This window comes from Agelaius phoeniceus, chromosome 2 (assembly GCF_051311805.1).
Source record: "Agelaius phoeniceus isolate bAgePho1 chromosome 2, bAgePho1.hap1, whole genome shotgun sequence".
NCBI classification, from domain to species: domain Eukaryota; kingdom Metazoa; phylum Chordata; class Aves; order Passeriformes; family Icteridae; genus Agelaius; species Agelaius phoeniceus.
The window spans coordinates 98,053,316-98,079,261 of NC_135266.1; the positions used below are offsets into that span (position 1 = coordinate 98,053,316).

Here is a 25,946-nt window from a genome sequence, read left to right on the forward strand (position 1 = left end):
ATGCTCTTTGAGTCTAATGCGAGTGCCTGGTGTGTCACCTAACTAAAGAGAAGAATCAGTGACATTACCATTACTCGGCTCCAGAGCTTGCCAGCATTTTGCTCACCTTCTAGCTAGATGTGGAATGAGAGCTGCTGACAGCATACACCAGGTTCCAAGCTGGCTGTCCTTCAGACAGCATGCAGCAGTTTATCCTCCACAGCTAAAAAAACTGCATGCAGGTTCAGCAGCATCCCCTAAGAGGTAAATAATAAGACAAATGCAAATCAGGAATGATTTTGTTTGAACAGCTAATCACAGGTTCATGGCAACAGTGAAACTCAGTATAAAGGGCGTGCATAAATTTGTCACAGAACATGGTTCTAGTTTTCGCTGTCTCATTGCAAGCTTCAAAATAACAATTTATTCCACGCATATATGTGCATGTATATACATGTGTGACTTTGTCCAGCATTGCTAAAGGCACACAGACAAAAAAAAAAACCAACCAAAACAAAACAACAACAAAAAAACCTCCCACACCATTAAATCCCCTAGGGCAGTAATATGATGAAATCGTGCTCACTCTTGCACCTGAAGTCCCCTCTAAGGTACATAATTTTCATGGCGGGGGTGGGGGGGTGGAAGCCACAGTGCCACTCCAAGCTATTTAGCCATCAACTTTTTACACACTGGCAGCTTATGCCAGTCACTTTAGATTCATGTTCATAGGTATTTTCTGAAAAAAACTAGTGGCACACTCCCTGCCTACAGCACATTGCAGACATTACTGACACCAATGGCTAGGTTTGTGTGAGTCACTGCTAATGAAGGCTGATTTGCAAATACCTGCCTTGAGGTCTGAGACAACAGGTAGTGATTAAGCTCAGAATTTCCAGCTCTAACTTTGGGATTTAAAAAAAAATATATCTACAGATAGCTCCCACTCTGTCACAACTGTCTGAAAACATGAGGGCATCAGGACCATCCATTCTCTCCCTCCCCCCACCTCCAGTATTCCCACATCTTCAAGACAGGGACGCTGAAAGCAACCCAAAAGAAGGGTGTGTCTGATCTCACTGGTCAAGTGACAAGCATGGGACATTAGCCCAGGCTCCAGGAATCATTATCAATGTTTTGTTTCCGGATCGTTTCCTGATCAAGTACTACAATGGATCTTCAGCACCTGTGCTACAGCAGTAGAGGCTGCACAGAAGTTGTACTTGCCTTCCAGGACAGAACTGGATCCATGATTAGCATGCTTTTGCCCCAGTGCAATCAGGCAAAGATGTTAGCTGTGTGTATGCACAAGTGCAAGCACACACTGATTTCTAATCACTTTCCACTACTACTTGCACTGAGAAGTTGTCAGCACATCTTAAAATAAGGATGCTGTCTGCATCTGCCTCCTCAGGGAACACAAGTACAGCAAGATCAAAAAAATTTCCCAAAGCAACCTTCCACGACACCATTCTGCATCAGAGAAGTTACTCAGCTCAGCTGATGTTAGTTGATTCACAACATAATCATCATGCATCAAAACAGCAGTACAGAACACACAGCAAAGATGAGTAGCTCAAGTTGTACTTTTTATTTTCAGGATTAAAACTATCAATGATATAAAGCAGAAGAAACAGATGTAAAGCCCCAAATTTATCTGCAGTTCAGATGAGGCATCCTGGTTTCACAAAATCAGACAGGTGGGTAAAGCACAAACTGCCATAAGAAGACAGACTGCACAAAATACTGAGAATTGGCAACTCCTCTTCACCTGGTCCCCTCGGCACCCTTCCATAGTATAAATTTAAAAAAAAAAATCCATCGGGAAAATATATTTGACATTGAGAAAAATCAAAAAACCATCTAAATTATTTTTATATAGGATGTGCTGATCAACATTTCTTTCAAAATTAAGAATACACTGCAGTTCAATGTAGATGGTATGACAGGTCTAACAAAGGGTAAGAGAAGTACCACTTAAACGGACAACACATAATGCATAAGTATTCATGGCTATAAAATATAAGCAGATTCAGCATACAGTTCAAGAGTTGACATTCCTATTGCAGTCCCTACAGTTTAGCAGTTTACTTGGTAAGATTTTTAGAAAAATAAATATGCATTTAGGAGTAAACACACTTCAACAGAACAGATGTATTGAATTAGTGGGACTGATTATTTTTAATGCAAAAGAGACTGATTTAACAGCCTAAACCAAAGAGCAGATGGGATTACCTTTAAAGGTATCATTAAATAAATCATCATACTCTTACTACAGTTAGTCCTACATATATGTCCTTAGCATAAAATTTATTTGCTTCTCACCATATGCTCTGGCTCTTCTACCCATCTGTTGAGCTAAAAACCAAAGCTGGAATAAGGATTTGTCAAAAAAGTAGAAAAAAAAAAATCTTATTTTTCACTGCCAAAAGAACTTCATTTAGACCTAATCTATACTTCAAATAATTTTGAGTCAGTTCTGTTCCCCATATTAGACAATTTCTCTGTGCTTTAACAAGTATTGAAAAGTTGCTTGAAGTTTTGTCCCAAACAGTGGTCCTCTGACCAAAATTCTGATTATTAGGGTTTGGTAACTATGTGTTCAAGTCGAGTTGAAAGTCTTACGAAAACAGCATATGGATGTCATATTAAATACTGCATATTTAAGTAAACCTCAAGTCACACATGCTCAGTTAGACTTCCATAGGCAACCCAACCCTAAATCAAAATATCCATGCCCTCTATCTCTTTAACTATCTAAGTCCTAAATCTTGGTCTGCTAAATGATGCATCAATGACCTCTGACACCTGAGAGAAGTACACAAAGAAACTACTTCCAAAGGCTTAGCCAGATGAGAATAGATGAGCATGCTGGCAGAAGCCCTACTCCTGTTTGAGCCAAAATACACAGTTTAAGTACTTTGCCTCAAGCAGCTGCTTGTTTTCTGGTTTCTCCTTTCCCAGCACCAACCAAATGGTCAAGGGGTCAGAACAATTTTTCTGGGGAGGTTTTCTTCCCAGCCTGTTTAAAAGTGAACTCTACTGCTTTATGGATATACAAGCAAGACTAAAACCACTGTATTCACCAGACATACATCTAGACTAACAGTAAGAACCTCCTGCCTTCTCCTGTGCTCACACCCATCTTTACTCTCCTCAAGCTCACACATACTAACCTTGCAGGCTGTTATTTGCTGACCTCAGGAGCAGACTGCTCAGGGGCCAGACGTGGCCAAGAGCCTCAGTGGGAGCTGCAGGGTTGTTGCTCACCTGCCAGACCTGCTCCACTCTGCTGCCCAGAACTGGGCTAAGCACTGCCACACCTACTGTGTGGGCACTGGATGCAAACTACTGCCCTAATTCCTTGCTCCTCCCTTCCTGCCCAGCACACCTTTTAATTTTGTAATGCTGGAAAATAGAGTCCACAACCCAAAGTCCAAGCCTAGATGAGCTCAATTTTGCAAAGCATGAGGAAGTCTGAATATGTTTTGGTGTTGAGTAAGCAAGATAAGCCCATTATATGGATAGCTTTTCTCTGTGTAACAGAATACATGAAAGGTAGCTCATATTGCTTGGGATGATTCTGGACAACCCTAGGACCAATTCTAAACATCAGCATGAATGCTGCCCAGAGCAGCCAAGTGAGATGTCATGTCATAGACCTGCCAACCGCCCAACTCACCATTTAAGACTGTCAGGTTCCTCACACTGGATGCACACCACCAAGCTCTGAAATGACACACAATTCTCTGCTGACAGGCCAAACTTACAGAAATGTTTCCCCCCCCCACATACTCAAACCATTAATACTAAATCTATTTTCCATTTCTTTTCCCTCTGCTAACACTCTTAATACCCAGCACGTTTCATGATGCAAGAACTAACAGCCAATACGTTAGAAAAACTTCTGAGTTTGCAGTTAAAAATGTGTAACCAAAGTCCTGAGACCGTCCCATCTCTATTCAAATAAATACAGCAGAAGGACTAATACTAGTCATTACTGTGCACACACAATACAAATATTGGTTAAGCCAAATAAATCTCTCTTGAGGCAGATATATATATAGAGTACAAAATATATTAAGGGTCAAATACAAACATCATACTCACTTCATCTTGCTTTGTCTTCCGGTTCTGCAGGGGAACCTTGCAACGGTATTATTTCTGCCTCACTGGCATTCAAGCCAGGTTAGAGAATCACAGAATATTCTGGGTTGGAAGCAACCCGTAAGGGTCATGAATCCAGCTCTTAAATGAATGGCCCATACAGGGATGAAACCCACAGCCTTGGTGTTAACATCCAATTGAACTCTGAGCATCAAGACAATTTGCAGAAGAAAACCAACAAAACCAAATCCACATGGAGTTTCAGTTGGGGCCATGAGTAAATCAGTAGTAAAGCAAACATAAAATTCAGCTAAGGAAAATCCAGGTATTTTAAATAAACTTGCAGACTGAACAGAACTGTTCAAAACAGGTTCTGATGGTTTCATCAACAAGAAAAAAAAATTACCAAACCTAATAAAAACCTTCTGCTGTGGTTTTAAAAAGAACTATTAAATTAGAAATTTGAACATAGTTCCCAAACCCTGATTTTTATGACTTGTCCCTGATCACTGAGACACAAGTGGAAAGGAGACTGAGTGACAAGTGCTTCCCCTACCTCCAACTCCCTCTGAGAAACGATTCAGTTAAAAAATTCAAGGAACTCTAATGAAAGCCATGCAAACAACAGATAAATCAGATTACAGTCTGCTCTGAACTCGGCCAAGGTTCACATGGAAGGTTTGCAAACCTTTACATTTCTCCTGAGTTGTGACAAGCAAACAAAGAAGGCTGGGATTTTTCACAGCTGTCAGACCATGATGGCAGACACAGGATAAAACAACGAAAGAAATAATAAATCTGGAGATGAATTTTTCATTTGAATTAAATATGTATATAGACAATCCATTCTATAATAAATAAGCTTAGAGATATATACAAATTCATAATCAGTGAATAATTAGTGCACCAACAGTTTCTTCAGGAAGATGATTTAGCAGAGAAGTATCTGCTAATCAGTCCCTTTTGTGCTTTTTAAAAAAACAATGATAAATGAGACTATAGGATACTTCCAGCTAGTAAATTTAGTGCTGATAAGTACCAATATATGATTACATTCGACCAAACATACATGGTCACACTTCATTGTGAACCAGCACAAAAATAAATGTGACTAAAGAAAGAAGCAGTACTAACACCCTCCTCTGCTTGTGTGATTATTGCTTACTGTGTCACAAGCAGGTGAAGGCTGGAGAAATTTCTCCCTTAATAAGTGTGGCTCTCTATCTAAAAGCACAGTTTTCAGATCTGACTGCAGAATTCACTGTCCCATCACAGATCACAGTGATCCAATATTTGGGCTTCAAGCAGTCCATGTCAGCTCCAGTTCTCTGAATATCAAGCAAGCCCCCATTCAGCTTACCTCCTTCCAGAGAAGGGCTGCCTGGGTGATAGACTTTCGCCAAAGAAAATTTGATGGATTAAAAAACCCCAAGTGACCAAGAGGTAAAAGAGAAAGATTATGCTGTATTTTCCTAAATGTCCCAGTAATTCAGGAAAATTAATGTTTCCTATATGTCACAGGGAACAGGAATTCAGACTTGAGTCATAATCCTCAAAATCTGGAGACTGAAATATTCTCCAAATTAATGCCAAAAGAAATATATTTAAGCACAGTTGCAACTAATTTATTGAAGTAATAAAGTAAAATAAAGAGGTCAAGAAGAAAGATTGTGTCAAGCCTTCACCTCTCAGGCCCAAAGGACAGTTTGGATATTTAACACAGCTTCCTCCTGAACAATAGCAGTATTGTCTCTTCAGGTAAGTCAGAGGTAGTGTCTAAAACAGTATAATGAATAGAGCAGCAGCCTCCAGCTGAGCCCAGCTATGCCAGAGGTGGCCAAGAACAACGCCACCCGATCAGCCTGGTCATGCTGCCAATGGGATCAGCAGTGATCCCTGGAGAGAGCCCTGGCCATGGGAAGCAGGCAGGATGCACACACACGGGCGCTGGGAGTACGGTCACCAAGGAGATGCGTGCCACAATAGGGTACATCTGCTCCAGAGGCCAGTCCCTGTCAGCAGCAGATGTGTGCACAGCTCAGCCACACAGAGCACGCACACACAGAAAGACAGACAGACACAGCAGCACACACACAGTACTTGGCTGACTCAGGTCCACATGACTCCAGGAGAAGGGACCTGGCTGTACATGATGTTTAACCACGTTTCCTCTAGGAAACATTTTTTCATAGAGAGAGAGATTACAATAGGTTTCACTTGACAAGTAAAACATTAAGCATAGTTCAAAGATGTCCACTAAGGAGCACACGTGGAACACAGCAATCAGGATTTAAGTTGCAGATTCATCCTCTTCCAAAAGGAGGTCGTTCAATGCAATAACTGTAGCAGCAAAATCAACCAGCTCCACAAAGTCTGATGTAATTATGTTAACACCCATAACACCAGGCTTCTGTGCTTTCACCCAATTCAAAATCATGGGCAGGTTCCTAAAGAAATTGAAATAAAGAAAATTAAACACTTTAAAAGAGGCACTTTTGTATACCTACTCCCCTCATTACAAACACAACATGCTGTTTACAAAATATATTATCTCATATTTGTGATCAGGGCTGTCACCCTAAATGCAATTGGCTGAGTGCTTAACACAGCACATGGTCATTAGCTATCAAACAGACATATTGGTCAGTCATCAATGCCAACTAGCAGACATACAAAATCCCTCTATATTCACTGGGTAGTCTGTGCTTCAGGATTTAACACTGCACTAAAATTTTCTGCACCGTGGTTTGTTTGCACCCAAGCACACGTTAAGTCAAATGCTCAATTTCACAGCAAACCAGCGTAACACAAAGTAAGGCCATGCCTGGCCCAAGATGCTCCCTTGCCCTCCTCTGCCTCAGGGAAGGCAGGAGAAAAAGTTGGAGGCAGCAGCATTGCATTTCTCCCAAATTCTCTCCAGCTTCCAGACTCACTCAAGAGCAATGGGGTCAGGGAAACCAAACCTAGAACGAAGCTGTCAGCTCCACAGGATTTGAACATCCTGCTTATACATTGCTACAACTGGTTAAAGGAGAGGTGTGTCAGGAACTGAATTAAACAGTTAGAAATTCTACTATGGGGAGAAATTTCAAATATTTCTTGGACAACAGTGCAAGTTAGGAGTCTGCACCAGCTTTCTTGCACTCTAAGATGAAATACCATGCTTTTCAGCAGTTAGACACAAATGGTTAAATATGTTTGCATTATTTAGATTAGTGCTGTAACATGTATACATTATTTGAGAAGATGCTAGGCTAGCAAGTTAGCTAACAGAACGATTAAGAGAAAAAAGCAAACCCAAAAAACTTAAAACCATTTCACACCTGCTGAATCAGGACAATAAAAAAAACTTATCAAGAACTATGAGTGAAGGCATAACTACTGCCAAGGGACACACCACACTTCAGCCAGCTAAGTGTGACTTGTTGCAAGTCTCCTTTAGCAAGAGCTGAGAACATTTAAATATTCAAATCCAGGGCAAAATTTCCATACAAGAAGGGAGGCATCTACATAAAACAAGGACAGATTTGCATATCAGCTAGCTTGTGCAAACGCACACAAGTAATCACGCTTATGCAAACAGCAGCAGCTATCTGCAACTTTCGGTTTAAATTGCAAACAAGTGTTAAGGATGAGAGAAAGGGACGGACTGAAGGCAGGCTTCCAGCTAACAGTGGCTTAGAGCACAGATCTGTGCCAGGAGTCCCTCGAAACAAGAGTTGCTCGCACATTCCACGAAATGCAACGATCCTTTGGTAGTTTTTGCCCAGGAATCCCGCCCGGCCTTGGCGCGGGTGCCCCGCAGGGTCCGGCGCTCGCGGGCCCCCAGCGCCATCTGGTGCCGAGCGCGGCCGGCACAGGTGCGGCCCCGACACCGAACCAACAGCTTGGGCCGGACTAACGCCTCTGCACGAACGGGACTGAAAATGCCGAGATTTATACCTAATCAGCGATTTTCTTATTCACAGAATCACTGAGTGGCCTGGGTTGGAAAGGACCTTAAATATCATCTCATTCTAACAGCCCTTGCCTTTTGCAGGGACATGTTCGAGCCCGACACAACGTGGCCTTGAACACTTCCAGGGAATGGGGCATCCACAAATTCCCTAGGCAACCTGAACCAGGGCTTCACCACCCCCACAGTAAAGATTTCTTCCTAATATACACGAGGACTTTTACAGTTCTGGTAATTTTTAGCAAATGGGCTAGTAGGTGTTAATTCTATAAAATAAATCATATGAAACCATCCTGGTCATGCTGTTAATACTAGTTAAAATCACTGTCACTCTGTGCTAATCAAAGCAAAACTCTCTTACAGGGACCTTACTCATAGGAAAATTAATTGTACAATGGTCAATGGTATTAAAAAGAGTCAAATGGTGAATCTAATTTTTGGAAGACCTCTCCCCCCAGCCCCCTTAAAATACAGGGTAAAATACTGCCCTAGGTGATACATCTCCGACTGTTACTGAAATTACTGAGACATTTGTATGGATAAATGTAAAACTAAGTCCAGAAATAAGCAATTTTCCTCTGTGGCACAAGCTTTTTCTACCCCCCCCATCCAACTTCAGCCAGTTTGAAATTAATTTACTGGTTTGAAGGCACACATCCATCCTACATTTTACAAAATTATATCACATTTCCAAAGTTCCAATTACCAGGAAACACATATATACCCTGTTCCTTTATTATTTGTACTGTCTTTATTTTCAATGATTGCAAGTGTCTTACATGAACAACAGTATTGAGCAAAATGGTATGCTTTCAGAAGCCTAAGCAAACATCTCCTAGTTTCTTTCTTGCTCAGTGCCTCTTTCAACACAAGACGTTAAGTAAAGAACTGAGACAATCAAGACAAGTCCTTACCTATGAACAAGCGTGTTCTTCAGACCACGAATCAGATGCCGTGCAATCGTTTTCACTCGAGGTGTGAGAATTGCTTGAGATACATGGAAAGTCCCATAACGACTTCGTTCCCCAAGTGTGGTTTCCAGGAACTGCAGCAGTTTGTGCACATTAGTTGTATTAGCCCATGGTGCTGGCATTTTATTACCTGGCCACAGGAAGGGATATGCCTGATACAAAGGGTGGTGGTAAAATATGAGAACCTAGGAGAACAAAAAAAGAAAAAAACCAAAACCAAAACAAGTCAAAACTACTATATTTTTATTTGAACAGGCTGCTGCATTGGTTTATGTTCATACAGTACTGTTGCACCTAGCATAGCAGTGAAGAGGACTAAGCAAAAAAGTTGCTCTTGAGTCATGAGTGTGAGTATATTTCTTGCACTACAGCCAAAGGAGATGGAGATAATTTTATTCAGCTTTGAGGACAGGATTCCTTCAGGCTTTATGGGTCATCAGTTTAAAATGACAAAGTTGCCTTTGTCATTTAAAGAGCTCAGCCTAAAAGTATTGCAACTTCTTCATGCCAGAAAATATTCTATCTGTACTTGAAGGTAAGGATTTTAGCAGCCTTGCCATCTTCTGAATACCTCCTTCTAAGAGGGCAAAGTGTGCAGGGCTGATTGGCACATGACTGACATACTGGCATCGTGCTCACACTTGCTGCATGAGAAACCAAAGGCAGTCCTGCTGTCAGCAAAACCCTCAAATCCAAGGTAATGTTTTTTACCTTGTAAGGTGCTTCTCTACAGCATAAAGAGGACACGTTTTTTACAAACACCCACATTTACACAAAATTAATCTTGAAGCTTAACATTGACAGCATCAGTTCAGAACAATTCCTCAAAGCCTCATTTCCAGTTCAAGAATTATGTGCTGCTGCTGAAACCCTTTTCTGTTCTCATTTTTTGTGTACCTTTGGGAGCAGTTACCACAGAGAAGAGCCATTAACCTCACCTCTGCAGATCTGGATGGCTGCAAAGGAGGTAAGAAATTCCATCCATACCTTAGTCATGCTAAAGCTTATATGCTTCACACTGGCTAGAAAGACAACAGTTAATAAAATCCTCACCAACACAACTCTGCATTACATGCTCTTCCAGAAGAGAAAACCTTTGTAAGGAGCACGACGCTCCAAGGACACTACAGTTTATTTAACAAACGTGCTTGGGAGCAGGACAGACTGGCCACAGCATAGATGAGGGGATACATGGCTGCATGTAAATGGAGGAAAACATGCACACTGCATAGGGGAGGCCCTAGTGGGCATTAACTTGACCATCAGCAACATCCTTGGTCCAATATCTGCGAGTGGGAGCTACACTTGGCTTGTCTCTTTAAAATCTTAACATTTTGGGTTTGAAAAACATCAAATATCCTTTCCCTACCTGGTGTTTCTTCTCCCACATGTACAGTAACGTCACATATTCTACACATTCAACACAACAAAGTTTGGATTCAAATGCTGAGCGGATCCTGTTGATCAAGAAGTGGTGATGGCTGTCATCCATGGCATAGAAATGATTGAAATCCAAGAAGATTACTTCCTTGGGGTGCTGCTCAAGAAAACTATTCATTTCCTTCAGCCCATCCCATACTTTGATGCCAAACAAGCCATGTATGAAGTAAATCTCTTGTCCTATTTCCCCAGGTTTGGAAGATACACGAAGATCAAAGTAGCGGATCCCGCCTTCCAACTGTTCTTTGAAAGTCAAATTTTGAGTCACTGACCATTTCTTCATGATCTTTCTAACGAAGGAAATTCTGGCCAAACGTTTGATGGCTGTTGCTTGGTCTGGTCCCACTGGAGATTTCTCATCAACCCAGTAGCTGAAAGAATCATGTGATCCTAGAAAAAAAGCCAAGAAGAATTAATTTTAGAAAAAGTGGCTATCCCATAACACATGTACCCATGTGGCCTGAAAACTGAACAAAGTCCTACATGTGTGACAGGGGTGCAGAAGCATTATGCTCATATGTAGGTCTTTCAGACCATCCTTTACACCTTACTTTTCCCTGACAGTATAACAAGAGTTAAGCATAAGTGAAATAGAGATTTTTGGAGTTCACTTGAGTTAGCAATATGAATTAAGCATTTAAGTTTAGCCTGTAGAACTATGTGTTGAATTTTAACCTTTTTACTTAAGAAACCTCCACCATGGTACAAAGGGCATAGTAAAATGCAAATTTCTGAAACTTCTTGCATAAAGAACAATACCAGAAAAGACCAAGAGATGCAAAGAAACCAGATAAAGGGACTCCTCCGTCTCCAAGCTAATCAAGGCCTACAGACGGTACTCAGATAAGCACCAAGGGACCAAAAGTGCATGTGCAAAAGAGAAAGTTCAAAAGTTCAGTCATGAGGAAGATCACAATCTTCAGCCTCAGAGACCACCCGAGAGATCCCTGTGCGGACAACGAGAGACCCCTGTGCGGACAACGTGCGGACAACGCATGCCCAGAAGGGCGTGGATCTGATTACCCAGCAAAGTGAGAACAGGGCGGGCAGAGATTGAATATGCATGGAAAAGTTGTGCAATGTATTGCATATGGAATACCTTTGTGAATAAAGATAAGGGTCAGACTGAGGCTCAAGGCACAAGTTTTCACGAGAGCTATCTTGCTTGTGCTGGGCGCTGACATACCCACTTCATAACTATATCTGGTTGTGGAGTTTATTTACTCCGCATATCGCTTCATAAGGTCCTCAGTTTGAACTTTCTTTCACGAACTCCCAATTTCAATGCTCTCTGAACACCACAAAACAAACATCTGTGGTAAAGGTAAACCTCCTTCTAACCTTCCTTCATTCCTTCCTTCACAAACTACAAATCAACCCCCAAAGCTTTCCCAAAGCCTGGTACATGACTGATCTAGGATGAGACTCCAGAATAATTTTAAAAATCTGAGACTTTATTTTTTATTTTACACCTGGTATGTACAACCATAACCTTACACACCAAACATCTTGGAACAGGTTTCTTTATTCACATAATGGACTGAGGAATCTGCACCTGCACATGCCTTATCAGCACATCTCCCTTTAGCCCCAAGATGGCAGATAAATGATTAGTAGTTTGAACAGTGGGCAATGACTGGCTGGACCTAGAGGTGGAACAATTGAACACACCACCAGTTACAGTGTGGATGGATACCAAGCTCATGTTAAACAAATTCATGAACATGTCTTTTACCTAGCATGCTTTCAAGTGACCAAAGGCATGGTGAAAAGAAAATTCATCAAAAAAGTACAACCAACAATCAAAATCACCAGTCCCAACCAAAATAATGCATGTCCAAAAAAGCTCCTGTGACACAACCTGTACCTGGGCAGAGAAACTGCATCTCTAATATAAAATTATTGCTTATTAGAAAAACCTCCAATTGAAAATTCAGTAGTAAATGGGAAAAAAACCTGAGAAGCAACAAAGCTCCAAAATAAAAAGTTTCAGAGTGACTGAAATATCCCTACCTTAGCCAAGTCAGTAACAGAACAAAGAGTGAAAAGGCAGTGTATCTTGGCCTGCACCGTACCAGAACAGCATAAAGCAAAAGACTAGCAGAAGCTGATCCACCACAGACTGGGGTTTACCAAGGATTCGTGGTCATTTGCACTAGGTACCAGCAATCTAGCCAAGAAGCTGTAGCTGCTCCAGGCTTGCCTTCCTTGTGAACTTCCAGCCAACACAAACGCTATTAGGAGCTCTAACAGCCCTTGCCACCCTCTGTCTTCAGGATAAGAGACGAGAGTTTGACCCATTAAGCCAAACCCCACTCTCTATCTGTGCTGGAGTGTAGAGAAAGCATCTTCACCCAAGGAGCTCATTTTCCAGCTGCCCCAGGATACAGTGACCTGGCACCTGTGTTTTGCATTCCTGCATGTTTGTCTCTGCTTCTACGACTATGCTTTTCTCAAATTTCCTCCTCTACATCAGTCAGCAACTCTTTGAAATCACAATCTGTAACATTCAATCTCAAGATAACATTTGAGGCATTCACAGTCTCCTTTATCCAAACCTTTTATTTGGGTACCAGTGCTCACTTGAACACTGATGCATTTTTTGTGATGCAAGATCAGAGCTACAAACAAGATTATTATTTAATTGGATTATCTTGTTGGCATTTTAATCCAGATGAAAGAAGAGACTGTGCATAAACTAAACATCACTTCTCAATAACCTTAAATGCACTCTTTTCCATGGATTTCAACTAGTTCAAAACCAGTGAACAGGTAGTGTGAAGGTGAGTTTTTAAACTTTACAAATGAACACTAAAACTTATTCTGACCAATTCTCCATGAATTCTTCACAGCATTTGTATAAGTGAATTTCTGTTATGGCTTGCCATTCAGTCTTCTAGACAGAAGTGAGAAGTGCCAAAGATGCCATCTTAAGCAACTTTTTAGTACTTGTCCCAGTAAACTACATCACAAAGTAGCTGTCAGTTGTGGAGCAACACCTAGATTTTTTTTCTCCCATCTCCAAACATGCAACCTCAAACAAAATCCAGGAGCAAACATCTAGTGAAGACATTTCAAAAGCCATATGATGCTTCAAACTGTGGTTTACAGATATTTGAGTTTCACCTACCTCCCTGTACAGCAGAATTAGTCATTCAAGCTTCTACTATATTTGGAAAGTAGACTTTAATCACAAGGAGCTTGCCTTCTGCCTTGAAATTAGTATCTCTGCACAAAGAAATCTTTCATTTGGTTGTGTTTTTTGTTCGGTTTTTTCCTAGTTCTTAATTCTATCAATTTTTATTTTTTCATATGTTTAGGTCACTGTAGAAGGCAGTTTAACATTGTAGAATGTAATATATGTTAGAAATAATTCATGCTATAAAAGAGTGTATTTTATAAAGATTGTGAAATCCAAACGAGTTTCTGACCACAAGCAGCCTGAGAGGTAGATGTCTATTCAGACTCCGAAACTCCTGGAGTCAGGCCAGACAACAAACGATCGGCACTTTAGCCCAAGAATAGATGCACGCGACGTGATGATCACCGCTATCCCGAGTCATCGGAAACCGCCTAAGTGCGATCATCTCGCTCTGCGGATAACATTGATCAAGATAGCCGAGCCAGAAAGATACATGCGAATACTCGACTTCCCGGGATTCGATCAACGCTGGCTATCAACCAGGAAAAAGTGATTGTCCAGCTCTGCACAGTGAAAGAACCAACTATGAATATGCAGAGTTACAAAAGAAACTTGGACTCCTTTGCCTCGGGCACAATAAACTGTATAAAACATCTCCGCTAGAAGCGGCTCTCGTGAACGGGGGCAGGGGGAATTTGATGCGATAGAGGTCAGATCTGCGTTCACCCAGCACCGATCCTGGGCTCGATGCTGTCTCTTTGGCTGTGGTGGTTTTGAGGACCGTGTTTTGGTCGCGGAAAATGATAAATAAATCTTTTCGCATTTTTTGATAATTTGGCTTTTGATTGATCATTTATAACATAGAATAATGACATAAGAAATATTTTCATATTAACTAAGACAGTGCAGCATCCTTGAACGTATAGGAATCACTCGCACCATTATGCTCCCTCAAACTGATAAATCTGACTTACAAAGGAATGAGAATTTTATCTTGCCACTAATACATTGTTGTTACCTCAGAGTTGTCCAAGTAAATCTAAACCAAAAAACAACTCATTTTCCTTATTCTGATAATTCACTTAGCAGCTACAAAAGTCTTTCCTTTGCAGTTTGACACTTACAAGGTGCTTTTAAGGATACAAAGAGCAAATTTTCTCCCTGCACTATCACAAACCAAATTTTACTTATAACCTAGCACTAGAAAGCAGTATTAAAAAAGAGAAAAACCTTCCACAAAAAACCCAAACAAGTCACCACATTGCAACTTTTTCACCACATACTTTAAAAACCGAACTCCTTAACAGGAAAGTGAACTATGTGTGACATGCTTCTATAGTTAGAGAAGATCCTATTAACTCCTGCCCCATGGCTCTGCTAAAAGCCTAGGAAATGGAGCTTTCCTCCTAAATCGAAGTCAACGTGTATACCTAGATATAACCAAGCAGAACACTAGTTGCATTTGCAAAACGTATCCTCCTTTTCACTGTTGGTAGCACATCACCATCTAAGAAGGGCAGGGGATCATCACAAATTCTGTTGATCATTCTGTGATCAATACTGAGGCTGGAAAGACAGCAGAAGTCCAGTTGGGTCTTCAGTGGTCATTTAAAAAGGCCAGTCACCAATATCTAGGCCAAACCTGGACCCACAATGTTTTGACTCTGGTCAAAAAATTGAAACCCTGCAGCAACAGCACTGGATACTTGTGGGGTTGTAGGGTAATAGCACATCACCACCAGGCCCTTCTTTAAGATCACTGTGATATACTACCAGCTCAGGCACTGCCTTTTAACATAGCTTAGCTGTTAGACGTTAAGTACATGCTAAGCTGATTGCATCATGATGTCAAAATAATCCCTGCTCTCCTTTGCTCTATTTCTAAACTCATAAAGTCTTGTCATTCTGTTGCTATGGCAGGAGCCAAGCTGCTTGCTGATACATGTGATGCAGCATGATTTCTTTTTGAAAAAGCATAACCTAAACCAACACAAATCCATAAAACTTCAAAGGCAAAGAGCAGAGCCTACATGGCAGGAATGGAGCAGACCAGCCCCATTTTGTTAGAAGCTCAGTGTAAGAGCTTGCTAAACAGATTCTCAATTAATGTCTAACACAAGGACGTGTGAAGGTGCTTGGACACTGCCCAACGACAGCAGCAAGGCTGGAAGGTCCTGGACAGAGCAAGAACCACAAAACTCTCACAGCAACACACACTGTAAAGTCTTTGTAAAAAATCCCTCACCCCACCATGTGTAAAAAATCCCTCACCATCTGTTGTTCCCCACCACACAAATAATGTGCATTGCCGCAAATTATGCAGAGTACTTTTCTTAGGGAAAAAAGCAACCTCAAGAATTATTGAAGCAAGACATTTCACATGATAATTAACAACTTAAATATAAATAACATCCTATTCCTATAGTAAAGCTATTCCTTAAACCTACTGATTGTGGACAAAACAACTAACAAAACTAGGTATTTATAACCTCCACCTCACCCACTGAGAAGTCAAAAGGCAGAGATGAGCCAAGAAAATTTATCTTCATTGTCCTTTAGGTAAGGAGAGGCTAGAAGTCCAGCCTGAACCACCTCAAAAGCATGTTCCTGCACGTGCAGGACATGGAATCACTGTACACAAGACCGGATTAGCGTTCAGACAGCAAACCTTACTGAGCTGCTCTAGTGACATGGCAGCAGACTGGTGCTCAGCCCTTCCCAAAACCGAGTCAGACACAGGCAATACAATGAAGAGATCATGATTCACCAATTGCTTCCAATTGGGTAAAGATGTGCAGCACAAAGCAGCAAGCATTAAATTTGCAATATTCATGAAAGAGATTGCACATTCAAAGACAAAAATTAGGGGACTGCTAATCATCTGGCAGCTTTATTTCTGTTTCATTTCTTTCATCTGACAAAGACTGGCAGCTTCAAGGAAAGAAGTCACATGCCCTCAAATGCCCAGACATTTAACTACCAAAAGCTGTGTTATAGTTAGAATAATATTATATAGGTGTATATATATATTCCAGATGCCAGACTTAAAATGATGGACAGATCTCTTAATTTTATCCTAGTAATTGCAACTGTGGATTAAATTTCATTCATATCTTTAAACTTATTTTTTTCTGCTTATATTAATTCCTCAAGTTAATTTTATGTTAAACAGCTCACTTTTCAATTCAATTTATTTGTTAAATAGATAGTATTTCACAGTTCAGGATGACTTCTTGTTGAAGCCCTTGTGCTGATTTGTAGACAGCAGTCTTTTATCATCGCATCTGCAGTAAAATCTAACTTCTCAGTATGTTAATTTGTCATGCTACTTACTCACAGATAGTCAAATAACCCATGCTGGAGCTGAAACAAATGACACTGATCAACAGAATGTTATCAAGCCTCCAATGTCAACAAATACTAGCTATAGCTCTTCACTCTCATGACCAGTGACAGGACTCAGGAAACAGCACAAAGCTGAGTTTACAGGCTTACACTGGATCTTGGGAAAAGGTTCTTCACCCATATGGCAGCTAAACACTGGAATAGGGAAGTGGTCACAGCACCAAGCTTGTCCAAGTTCAAGTAGTGTTTGGACAATGCTCTCAGGCACAGGGTGTGACTCTTGGAGGTGTCCTGTGCAGGGCCAGCAGTTGGACTGGATGATCCTGTGGGTCTCTTCCAACTCAGCATATTCTATGATTCTGTACCATTTGGTACTATCTTTTGTTTCCACATAATACTTCCTGCAAATACTGCAGAGGGACAGAGATTAGCATCATGTCACCAACCCCTTGTAAATTTACCTTCATGGAATATTAAAAATATGATTATACAGCATGTAAAAATGCAAAGATCTTCCAACACAGAACATTACCTGTGCACTGCCAATCACTCGAAAACAGGACAAAAACTCATGGGGTTTTTTGGATACAAGCATGTTTCAGCATACTGCAAGCCTCCCTGGTTCCAAGGTTGTGGACTAGTCAGAAGCAGCAGCTCAAGACACTTTCTGCAAACATCTGGCCAACCAAGAAGCAATAAATGAAAGCACAAGGGCAGACAAGTGTGCTGTGAGTAAACTTAAATAAATCTGAATAAGCTGGATTGATTTTTACATGAATAGAATACTAACAGGATGAAAATTGCAAGAGACAAATGTTTAACATAGCATGAAGCTAAGAAGCAAGGTCAAAAAAAACATACTCATTCCTTTAAAAACATTACAGGGTCACTTTTGACCAAAGACTCACCCAAGCTGTAGTGATGCTGCACTTCTTAGCACAAGCTTTGCTTACTAAACAGAGTACATTCCCCACACATTACATACCACTGCACATGACACAGCACAGCAGGCATTACACAGCCAAGATGGGCAAAAGAACAGTAACCAAGTTCCAAAAACACAGGATCTAAGTGCTAGCAAGTCAAGGCTATCCCAGTGATGTTCTTTTCAACCAGATCTCCCGTGGGTGTCAAAACTGAGGGAAAAACAGGATAAGCAAAAGTGCCTCTCAAAGTCTAGAAGTCCTCAGGATTCAGGTCATTAACACTCCAGATTTTCTTATTGGAAGGTTAGCATCTTAAAAGTTCATCAATAATGAAAAGCAAATAGTTCATACTAACTTGTCCAGCAAAAGGAGATGAAGCAGAAATGAGAAACATCCTATTGATAATCAATTATCTAAAACTATAGAAATGAGTATATTTTAAGAAACCTACAAGAATCCTTTAGATATTCTTAATGCAGTCCCATTAAGAAAGACAAATCCTAGTAGGGACCAAATCCTCTTAGGAAAACTCCCTCTCTCTATTCAAGAACTACCTTGATTTCCCCCACTGCCATCAGGCAGTGCAATGGGATGCAAGAGCTTAAAGACAACCTAAAACTGTCAGACACAATACAATGTCAGAGTAGTTTGATTTTCTTTCCAGCCAGAAGAAATACTTTTGACACTGGCTGGAGTTATTGCCATTGAAGGTTAAGGTCACTTAGCAATGATTTCTCATTTATCAACATTCTCAGCTGTCTGCAATGGGAATGCAAGAAAGACACAGCATATCACTATCATTTCAAAGCCTGACTGGATCTACACACTCAAAAAGGAAAAAACCCTTCAGCTTAGAGTTCTAAACTCCTCTTTTGTGACCACTCAGAACTGAGTGGACCAAGGGTTCATTCTCTTCTGAGAAAGCAACAGAGAAATTTTTATTACATAGTACTTTCTCCTCTTTTAGCATCTTTGCTGGAAAAGCAGGCAAACAAACTTTCACAACATGGAAGGAGAGCAACAAGCATGTATATCAACATTGTAACTAGTTTTCTCCATTGGAAGTAAAACTTCGGCATGTTCTGCACTAATTTACATCTCTCCTTGGAGATCAGTGAACAGTCAAGTTGAAGACACTTTACCAGACTCATTTACCAGACACACTTGAGTCCTTCTATAGGGTACAGATTTTAATAAATCACAGGAAGAAAATTTTCCAGAAGAAAACCAAATTAATTAGGACCTTCATATACTGTCTGAACAAAATTTTGTGGTATTTCAAGAGTAATTTGGTTTTGGCTGAACAGATGACAGAAATTCTTTAAAAAGATAAGCCTTAAGACTGGCTTTTCAGGGGAGCTTCTACACAGACCTAGCATCTGCCAGACCAGTTCCTCACAGAGGATCATATAAAAAGAATACTTGATTACTTAAGAACAGTGGAATAACTTCCATCAAATGTTCTCACCAGTGTAACAGTCCAGATAGTTTAATAGCCTCTCTAAAAATATTTGAGAGTTGCTGTTACAATCAAATAGCCTAACAAAGTAGTAAAATAACTTGTCTTTTCAGAAAATTCTGCATTTACCAATCATACTCAACATCATTATACTCATGCAGATACTTTCTTCTAGTGGTTACCACCTGATTCATTGGTAGATGCAAACTAAATTGAGAGGGAAAATAAAGCTTGGTGAAACAGAACATAAATCTTATATTTCTTCCCTCTGAGCTTCAATCCAACAGATGGCCAGTTCAGATGATTCAATGATCCTTTTAATGAGAACTCCATAGGAATACTGTTTCGGAGGAGGATGAAGCCTCAAGGTCACCACCACGCCTCTCAGCATGCATGTCCACAGCCCACAGCAGCCCATGAACAAATAAACAAGAAAATCATAGCATTAGCAAGTTCAGCAGCTCACCCAGGGTCAGGCAGACAAAAAGAAAAACCATCCAATCCAGTCAGAGCCTAGTGGCCAGCTCTCAACTGGACAGTGCTTGCTGCTGCTTCTTTTCAGAACCACTTTGGCTCTGCTTAGCCAACTCAAAGTCAAGCAGCTCACAGGGCTTTTAGGGAACAGCTACACTGTCAGGACAGCAGAGTTGGCCAGTTGGTGGATAGGACAATGGCATCCTGTGCAGAAGATGCTCAGGCCCCCATCACCTCCAGGGGGTGGGGCACATGAGGATGGTCACACTACTGCACCAACTCAGTCACTTGCAGCAGGTTATCAACTCAGGAAACACCTCTCCATGCCTTCCATCCCCCCTTTAAGCTGAACCATAGGCTTGGCCAGCAGGGCTGCTCCTTGTTAAGACTGCCTACCAGCTGTATTTGTAAAGCTTTGTTTTCCAGGGATGAAAATTTCATAGTACTTTGATCATTTAAATCAAAATCAGGAAGCCTCTTACTGAGGCTCTTGGGATGAACTTCTCAGGGAAGGGCAGAAACAGTGGCACACTGTACTGTGGCAAGTTTTGGGTTAGTCACACTGACACTGCCATGAGCAAACTACGGAAAGTTATATTACAAGTTGGCTAGAAAGTCAAGAGTGTGTGTGTCGTAAGGGGGAATTAGGCAGCTTGACTATGCTATAGTTTGGAGCAGCAAAGTTTTACTATTTCAACAGAGCCAGGACACATCTCTTCTTGGGGATCAGCGAACAGTCAAGTTGAAGACTTTACCAACTGTTCTGAGTCTCCAATATGGTCTTGTTCTGGCCATATTCAGGTCAATACGATTTTCTCTGTTTAAAAAAAAAGTTTCTGGAAGGGTAAAACCCATTTTTTATCTGTCATCTCTGGCTACCTACAACCCAGCATCCCACAGGAAACTCCTCAGCCATTGTACAACCTGATGCTGACAGAAATGGCTCCACATTCCAAATGCTCTGCATGACTTAGAAATGAGATTATGGCCAGCCATCCACATGCTTTCTGAGAAAGCAAGAACACACCAGCTGGGATCACTAGAAGATGAGAGAAGAGGCTCTGTACACCACCAGAAGCCACAGGTGGAGAGCTGTCCCAACTCTCCCTGGAAAGGCAGCCTGCCCAGCCTGCATGTTCCAGAGCAGCAGAACACTCTGCTGAGTGTGACATTTGGCTCTAGGTGTACCAGTGGTTGAAAAACTGACTTCAAGTGGCAAAAGCTTAAAAATAATAAAAAAAACCCAGTAAGCTATTTCAAATCAGCCTTAGATATACCAAGTTTGATCTATAACACAAACATCTTTACTTAAAAATTTTAAAAAGAAATCTTACACCCTAGGAGAAAACCACTGGTGTAAGGGTTTTTTTTAGTATCACATTTCAAAGTGCTAAAGTAAAACATTTTACTTCTCCCAAATTTTCCATCTTTTAGCTCTCTTCTTCAGTGACTCCTATCAAACAACTTAGTTCAGATTGAAATCAACTTTTCCATGACTCAGCTTACTTTTTACTAATAGCATTTGTTTCAGCCAAACTATGTGAAAGAAAAGAATCACTCATTTATTCTACAGCTATTGCAACTCTTGTTCTTTCCTGTCCACATCTGCAGCACCATGACACCTCAGGTTAACGACTGTGCTCCCTCAGGACATCCACACAGTCCAGCATCCACCCTAGGGCTTGCCCAACTCCGTGAGTAGCTGTTGCAAGCAGCTTTTCTGACAAGAACCACTTCTCAAAATAAAAAAATCCCTCTAAATTATCATCACCACAAAAACCTTCCCAGGTTAGCCTGGGGAACACACTCATTTGTATTTGGAGGGGGAGAGAAGGAAAGGCAGGGGACAGAAATGACTTTTGATTATCTTACTTTATTTATTAAAGGGTTCCCATATTCTTCTGGGTGCTCCTGCAAGCAGCAGTGGATCCCTACCTTAGCCATCATATGTTTTCTCCGGAAGACAAAGAAAAAAAATCAGCAGCATGGAAAAACTCATAGCTAGCTACCCTGACCAGAACTGGGAACAAAGCAAGGGGTACAGATTGATCCAAACCTCCAGGTATACCTGTTACATCCATACTTCAAGTTGGAATAGTCCAAACAGGATTAAGTAAATGTATTATTACCAAAGGAAAACAGAACTGCCTGCTATTCTCATAACATTCATCCAGCACCTTGGAGGCTGGACTAACGAAATACTTAAACACTGATAGCTGGCAGTGAACATCTGCTAGAGTGCCTTGCCTTGCTGTCTCAAACCAAAAGGAAGGAGTTTATCATGACCTCACACAGAGGAGACTGAGACAGAAAAAGCGTTTCACCTGCTCTAATACAAGTATTAATGCAAAAGTTTGATTAAACAGGAAAATGGTGCCATACCTTCAGATGCAGAGACTTCAGACTCTAGCAGCAAGGTAATCAAGTGTGAAAAACACCAATCACGTGTTTTTAAAATTTCAAAAGTTTAATAGAAATAAAATGGTATATTTTAAAATAGTAATACAATTAGAGTAATACAATAATAATAAAATTATAAAAATAGTAATACAATTAGAGTAATAAGAATTTGGACAATTTGAATTAGGACAATATGAGACAATAGAAACAAAGAGTTATGGACTCCGGGTACCTTTTCCTGGGCAGCACAAGCCCGAAAAAGGACACCCATTAATGAAGGATTAACCCTTAAAAACAATAGCCTGTTGCATATCCATACATCTCATTCATGATACATAAATTCCATTCAAATACAGGATTCTGTCTGTCATCATCAGCTTCTTCCTCATAATCCTAATGGCTTCGTCCTGTCCTTTCCTGCCCAAGCGATGCAGGAAAAAGTTAGTTTCTCCTGAAAATGGAGCAATAAATTCTCTTTCTCTGAAAGATTTAGGTGCCCTGTGACTGCTGTCTCAGTATGAGTCCTTTCTTCAGAAAAAAGTATCCTACATATCATAGTTTCTATTTTAACATTTTGTTATAACCTAAAACTATTTTTAACATACTACTTAAGAGAATACAGCATCACTTTCTAACACAACACACAATATTCATTTTAATATTTGCAAAAAGCCTATCATAAAACACATTTTTCACATCAAGATACCTGCCTTTCTAAAAATTTCTGTAGCAGTTCAAATGAAACAGTACAAACTGGACATACCATGGTGCTATCAACTATTAGGATGTAAGTACAAGCAAGGAACAGCTAGGCTCTCCAGCTAATTCTTTAACTAGCTGATTTACTTTGAAAGCTGATCAGTGAGAGCATTCCAGATTTTTGTGTTCCTTTCCTACATGGAGAAATAAGAAAAGTAGCAGATGCAGATCAAAAAAATGACCAAGGAAAATATCATAGTTGTGATTTCATAAAATTCTTTAATGTAAATCAGTTTGAGATTAAACAAGCACTATACAATACCCTGCCAAGGATCATGTCCACAATCAAAATGTTTTAGGGTTCATTTTTAAGCCCACATCCAAAGAGGATTACTGGAATATAATTAAGAGAAAACCCTCTAGACTTTCACATAAGGTCAACACTTGTTGAAGGTGGTTATTTTTGTTGACTATGCTGCATGCTTGTGACATTGATGACATTTTAGTTACTTAGTATTTGGCAATTTTTCATTGCACAAGATTCCTCCTCTCATGACATTGCACAGGAAACCTCATCTCTTTTCCTTGCAAATTACTATATTGGTTTAGCATTTTGGCTAGAGTTTTTCCCAACAGAAGTAACAGAATAGCCCAAACGTGGGAACTGATCACATACAAGGGTCTTAACTCTTTCAAAGTCTCTCTTCGTTTTGAGCAGAGTTAAATAATTATGTAAACAGCCCATATATCTCATGAACACTCATCTTCAACATTATTTACTTACTACCAGTTGGTTCTAAAGCCTGAGGAAAGAATGATCTTCTCTACCATCAAGTAGGGTGCTTCACACCATTATTTAACAGCTCATGGAATCATAGAATAATGTAGCTTTAAAAGCACTCCCAGAAGTCACAGCTACCTTTTCTAAAGCCAGTGAAAACAAGCAGCTCTGAAAGCAAAAGGTATGCAACAAATTAAGCAGGAGAACCCTATGAAGATCTCTTGGGCAATATAGAAGGGAGTTACCCACTCACAGTAGTACACAATAAATTAAATCTAAGATGTTTCTTTTGTGTGTACACTCTCAATTCATTCACTTTAAATAGCCCCATGATACTATCATTTTGTTCTTAAAAAAAAAATTCTTTAAATGCTGCAATTCCTCAAAGTGCAAAGTATAAAATAACAACAGTGTCATGATTTTGAGTGCTGATTTTATTTCAAGTTAAAAATGTTTTAAGGTTTCCACTCCTGGGCTCTATCTCTGTTCCTATGTACAAAGGATGACAAGGAGCTTGGTGGGGAAGCAAACTCCCCAAATCAAAACCAATGGAGTCCATCATTCCAGGGGAGAATGTATCCTGAGACGGACAAAAGCAGGTTACTCCTGTCATATACACACAGTGTTAACAACAGACAAAACTGCTTCTCATTCAACCGTTGATCTCTCTTCTGAAGGTAACACTGATCTCCATTGCTGTTCAGCATCTGCAAAGATTCCTCAACTGCGACCTGTATTCCACACTGCTAGGAACCTCCCCAGACACAACCTGAGACTGTATGTATGCTACAACATACATATCCAAAGTGCTAGTAACAAGCTAAAGCACTAAAATGAAAACCAAGCCTGTACCAGACTGCAACATCCAGCATCAGAAGGAGCTACAGTAACCACCCCTAAAATCTTCCCTATTGACATTTGCAAGGAAGAATATTTTTTACCCTTTAGAGACAGAAAATCAGCGTAAATAAGTTTCAGGTCATCTGTTGTTGTCGTCATTTATAAGCTTATCTATCTGTAAACCAGGATATAAAAGACATGCCATATGCCATGTCTGGATTGAGAGGGAGCCTGAAGATCACATAGTTCCAAGCCCTCTGACACGACCAGGAAGACTCCCCCGGAGAGCAGGTTGCTCAGAGCCCCATCTCAGAAGATCTTCCATTTGATAAACCTCCAGCTGCTGGGTCAACGCAGCCAAAACATTCTCCCCACCCGACTTCAGCCCTACTTAAAGCACCTGCAAACGCTCAGGACGGCCGCTAACGGTCACAGCTACCTTTTCTACAGGCAGTGAAAGCAGCAGGTCAATAGTTAGCGTCTCACAGCAGCATTTACAGGAGATTAAGCCCACCATTCTCTGCTGCGATGGACAGGGCTCCTCTCAGCCCCAGCCTCTACCTCAACACTTTATTGAAAGTCGCGGCCGAGGCGACTCCCCTACCACCGCCCGGACAGCCCCGGCCCCGTACACCTCGTCGCGCCGCCCTACCCGGGATGGCGAGGTTGGAGAGCGGCAGGGAGCGCAGTGCGGGCGGTAGTGAGCCCATCCAGTCGGCGTTGCCGTCGGCCATAGCCCCCACGGCACCACCCCGCCGGCGCTCCCTCATGCCTGGCGGGCGGGGCAGCCGACCCGGCACAAGGCCGGCACCCGCCGCCCTTATGTAATCGGGGTGACGTCAAGGGGCACGGCGGCTCACCATTGGCCGCCACCCCGCGCCCCGCCCCCAGCCCCGCGCCCCGGTGGGGTAGGTGGGCTGGGATTGCGGCGTTCGGGGAATCTCGGCGGGATGAGTCGGCTGCGGAGCAGTGCAGGGCTTTGTGCCCACTGCTCACCGCCCTGTTCCAGCAGGGACAGCTTGGGGCACACAGCACAGAATGGTGTCCTGACGGGTCTGGTATGCCTCCAGTATGCCACCCTGTGCGTGCAATCTACTCTAGTGCCCGGTTAGTGCACAGGAAGAAAGTTCTTTCTCCTGTTCAGATGGAACTTCCTGGGACTCAGTTTCTGTCCATGGCCTCTGGTCCTGTTGCTGGGCACCACCGAGCAGAACCTGGCTCCATTCTGTTGACTCCCTTCCTTTAGATACTGATAGACATTGACGAGGTCCCCTCTCAAGCTGTTCCAGACCAAACAGGCCCAGTTCCCTCAGCCGTTCCACATCAGAGAAACACCCGTCCCCTAAAATTCATCTATTCCCTCTACCATAGCACCTGAGAAGCTACCCCTGACACAGAGGGCCAGCACCTTGGTTTTATGATGCTGGC

General features: G+C 41.3%; 1 protein-coding gene across 1 annotated transcript; it reads right to left on the minus strand.

Moving 5' to 3' along the window:
* Nucleotides 1–1,555: 1,555 nt before the first annotated feature.
* PLCXD2 (phosphatidylinositol specific phospholipase C X domain containing 2) lies at nucleotides 1,556–25,357 on the minus strand. The gene is made up of 4 exons (XM_054628260.2): nucleotides 25,171–25,357; nucleotides 10,382–10,842; nucleotides 8,956–9,197; nucleotides 1,556–6,533 (listed from the first exon to the last, which is right to left on the minus strand). The coding sequence occupies exons 1-4, from the start codon at nucleotides 25,286–25,288 to the stop codon at nucleotides 6,377–6,379; spliced, it is 978 nt and encodes a 325-aa protein (XP_054484235.2). The 5' UTR covers nucleotides 25,289–25,357; the 3' UTR covers nucleotides 1,556–6,376.
* Nucleotides 25,358–25,946: the final 589 nt, after the last annotated feature.